The 4,241-nt window shown below is 46.6% G+C and overlaps 1 protein-coding gene across 2 annotated transcripts in view; it reads left to right on the top strand.

The window, feature by feature from the left end:
- Positions 1–2,496: 2,496 nt before the first annotated feature.
- Positions 2,497–4,241, top strand: part of adpgk (ADP-dependent glucokinase) — a gene marked incomplete at its 5' end in the record, with an annotated part of 5,057 nt that continues 3,312 nt past the window's right edge. For both annotated transcript variants that reach the window (XM_035664634.1, XM_035664633.1), the window contains 3 exon segments: positions 2,497–2,740; positions 3,398–3,623; positions 3,736–3,798. In XM_035664634.1, coding sequence (XP_035520527.1) covers positions 2,514–2,740; positions 3,398–3,623; positions 3,736–3,798 — 516 coding nt within the window.

Here is a 4,241-nt window from a genome sequence, read left to right as displayed (position 1 = left end):
TGCTCTCTTCTTCTGCAGTGGGATGATGGCATGCTAGCATTAATGAAAAGCTTTTTTTATAAATATCTAATAGATAAGTTTTGAAAAGTGACTTAAAAGAAGTCACCAGGATCATTAACTTACACCTAATGATTTCCATGAATTCAGAAGTGAAATGGACGCATGTTGAAGACGACAGGAGTGTATTGTGAATGGATGAGAACTTTTGGGCCTTTATGTGTAATTTCTTGGTATTTAAACGCCATTGTTAGCGCTGTCAGGCTCTGCCTCTTCACACTCTGTACCATGAATGTACCCGGACTCGGTGGGCGAGTCCACCGTTGTGCCTTGCGGAAAGACACGGCGCTACTCGGCCTCTGATTGGCTCGTCTAAAGCTGACCAACCAAACCCCTTGAGCTACTAACCAATCAGAGCCCGAGTAGGGCGGGTCATGACGTCTCGCCTCGAATCCGTGCGCCCGCCCTGCGTAGCGGATCGCGCGCGTAAGCGGAAGCGCGCTGCGTGCTGGTTGCTGCGCGGGGGCGTCCAGCTCTGGTCTCGTCCCGAATCGATCTGTCGGTCGCGTCGCAGGATGACTCTTCCGTGCGGACGCATGGCTCTCGTGCCGGCCGCGTCCGCCGCGCGGCGTAGGGAGCGCCAGATAAAATGTGCTTTAGTGATGTGTACCGCGAGGCAGACGAGAGCGCGCGCCGCGCTGCGGCATCGTTCAGAGAAAAAAAGCAGAAGCAGAGACGAGTAAGCGAGCGTGTGAAGTGCCGCGCGAGCGGATGTATGCGGGTGTAGGCTGCGGCTAGCCTATTCTTTCTATGCGCGAGAAGCTGTGTTGGTGGCGCTTCGCTTGGGTAAACTTCGAGCTGTTAATGGACGTGTGTTACAGTTATCGGCTGGCAGCTGAAATAAAGCGTCGTGCGGCGTGAAGCGCGCTGCTACAAGGGGCTAGCTTGTGTGGCAAATTAGCTTTGATAGAACTGCAGCCAAACAACTGAGCCTGCGCGTCTCTCGTCGTGGTGCGTGTTAGCGTGTGTGGCGTTGGTTGTGGTGGTTGCGGTCTGTGTGCGTCGTGGTGTGGTGTGTGGTCCAGTGCGCTAAAGCCTGGGTAAACGCCGGGGCTCGGGCTAGCGCATGAGAAGCAGCGGACGACGTGCAGGCGTCGTGCGAGTGGCAGAGACGTTCTCGCTGGTGGTTTCCGCTACCGGTAGCAGAGACTGAAACTTGTTGAACATGCCACTGCTCATCCAGGTGTAAAATTGTCAGCCCACTGAGCAAAAGACAGTGAAGATTATCTGCAAGGAGAGTTGGAGGTAGTGACATGTTGGTTTTGTACAGATTAGGAGCTCTATTGAACGTTGTACATTCGGTCTTCTAACCTCATTCATCATGTTTGGGGGGATCCGTGTACAGTAGGATTCAGTTTAGTGTCAAATCATGAGAAATGTGTTTCGCTGGTTGTTTGTCTTGTCGAGTGGTTGTTTGCGTACCTGAGTGATGGCATGTAAGTCGTTGTGCCGCGCAGCCGAGAAGATGCGGACATGGGCGTCGTGTGCGCAAGGTCACAGATGTGAGGCGGTTGAGCTGTCGTCTGTTCTTGGGTGAGCTGTGGACGAAGAGTGGGCGTGGGGAGCGCGCGGTGAGGATGTGTGATGGAGAACGACTGGATCTAGGACGCCTGGGGGGCGTGGATGATTGTGTCGCCCAGAGCGCGTGTGGGCGGTGGTGGTGGGTGTGTGGCACGCGCAGTTTTCTGAGTGGTTATTGGGAGAGAGCAGTGGGTAGTTTGAGAGCAGAGTGAAACAGCGAGAGTGTGAGAGAGAAGAGAGGAAGAATGAAATCAGGATTGTGGGTGGGCTTAGCCCCTCTGGGCTAAACACTTCCCTATTTACTGATTCAAGCAGGACTGCAACTAATGTTTATTTTCATTATCGAATAATCTGCCAACTATTGTTTCGTTGAATCTCTTGGTGTATAAAACACCAGAAAACGAAATCATAGCCATTACATAATCCGAGGACACAGGGTGACATCATCAAATGTATTTTCTTTTTTTTTTTGACCGATTTACGGTACATATTTAATTTACTATGATGTAAGAACAAGAAAAGTAGAAAATTCTCCCATTTAAGAACCTGAAACTATTAAGTTTTTTGCATAATTTCTTACAAAATACTCAATTCAAAATATTCAAATATCAGTAGTTGATGATTAATTTTAATTATCTCCTCAATCTAATCATTAGCCAAATCATATGCCAATGTGATGTCATCCTTCTTAAAATTAGTTAATTATTCCAAGTTTAGACAAACAAAATGAGGTTTTCTTTTACACATATGATGAGTTTGTTCTTGTGTAATCAAGAACAGTGGAACACAGTCGTGTGTGTCAAGTGTTTGAACACTGAACATTGCTGTGCAGCTCTTTAATTGCCGGTCAATAAGTTGATCACTTTTGAATGCTAACGGTTGATATGAGAGAGAACTGACTGATTTCCTTCGCTGTAGGAGTGTGTGGGAGCATCATGTGGAGGAAGGCTTCAGCAGCGGCCCTGCTGGCGTTAGCTGTTGGCTATTTCTACAATGGCAGCCCAGACCTGCCAGAGCAGATTCTGCAGTATATCAGCCTGCCAAACTTTCAGCAATCATATCAGAGCCAGAACAGCCAAAACAGCCTGGAGCAGGTGATCTCCGCTGCCTGGGAGAATCTGATAACTCTACCGACCCGACAGTGGAGCAAAGTGGCAGTAGGGTGAGTTATAAAGTTACTGTGAGAACTAGACGCATGTCACCTGGAGTGGATATTTATTGCTGCGTCTGTGCTCCTGCAGGCGCTCTACAGCAGACTGTGGCATGTTTGAGAGGCTGTATACAGCTCTGCCTGTGAGAAGGAATGTGTTATAGTCGTGACTCAGTCCCGGCTCAGATGGCTGGGTCCAAGAGGGTGTTACCCCAGTGAATTAAATGACTTACCTTTTAGGCTGTTTTAGAATAGCCAACACACTTGATCAGAGTTTTTAAAAGGTGGAATATGGTGATTGGCTGGACCTAAGGGACAGCCTACCAGAGGGTTGGAGAGACTGTTTCTACCAAGGAGTGAAGGGAAGGTGTATTGTTTAGGAATGGTTTATGTCTCTTTAATACAACAACTGAAGTTACTTGTTAAGTCACCGTGGAATGGCTGTTAAGGCATCTTTATCTTCCATAATGTAAAATACTTCAAAGATAAACAGAATTTAGATATGGAGCTGTAGAGGACTGTTGGTCTCTACCTATCCCTCCCTCTTTTTGACATATATTTCACAGGGACAAAAGACAAGTGTATAATGATTATTAAGTTATTATTAACTATCAAATAACCTATACTCTGTGTCTCTTCCAAACTGTCTATATGTCCTCTCTGGTAAAGGGTGAATGCCTGTGTCGATGTGGTCGTCTCAGGAGTGGGACTGCTGCAGGCGCTGGCTGTGGATCCTGGCACCGGCCTGGATCACGAAGTGTTGCACTCCAAAGAGGACTTGAAGGAAGCCTTCATCCATTACATGGAGCGCGGAGCAGCTGCCGAGCGCTTCTTCAGCGACAAGGAGGTCTTTCAGAGGATTGCCCGTGCAGCTGCGGAGTACCCCGGGGCGAAGGCAAGGCTACCTCACTCCCCAAACCTTCTCAGAGGACGAATACTTTGTTGTTTTATTATGTCATTTTTTAATGATCTCCCTCCTGGTAAACTTTACTTTTGTCTTCTTCCAGCTGTATGTGGGAGGGAATGCTGCCCTCATTGGCCAGAAGCTCGCTACTTACCCTGACCTGATGGTACAGTAGCATGTTTATACTTCTGTTATAAACTCTTAGATTCAAGCTGGTCAGTCAAATCTATTTCAAGTAGTTAAAACACCTTAAAGGAACTTTCATTTTCAATTTACCCTATGGAGGATCCCTGTCTTGTCTGATTTTGGTTCGATTCTGTCAGTTTCTACTGCCTTGTTTCATTGATTTCAAGGGGAATCTGCAAATTGAACCTTGCTGCAGGCATTAAGAATAACTTTAACTAAATAGAAATAGCCACTCTTTGTGCTGATGGTAAAGAAATAATAAACATTCATATCATTTTATGATATTAAAATGTGTTTCGGCAGCCTTCTAAACACAGTATTGTGGTCTAATTCAGAATCCCTGACTATTAATTATTGTTCCGTTATTTCAAGAAAATGTGTATATCTTATAAGGCACAGTTCCTGTCACAAATCCAGTGTTAT

Source organism: Morone saxatilis, unplaced genomic scaffold, assembly GCF_004916995.1.
Source record: "Morone saxatilis isolate NCDOM2014 unplaced genomic scaffold, NCSU_SB_2.0 Contig2, whole genome shotgun sequence".
NCBI classification, from domain to species: Eukaryota; Metazoa; Chordata; class Actinopteri; family Moronidae; genus Morone; species Morone saxatilis.
Note: the sequence above shows the minus strand (reverse complement) of the source record. Positions and strands in the feature narration are given on the sequence as shown.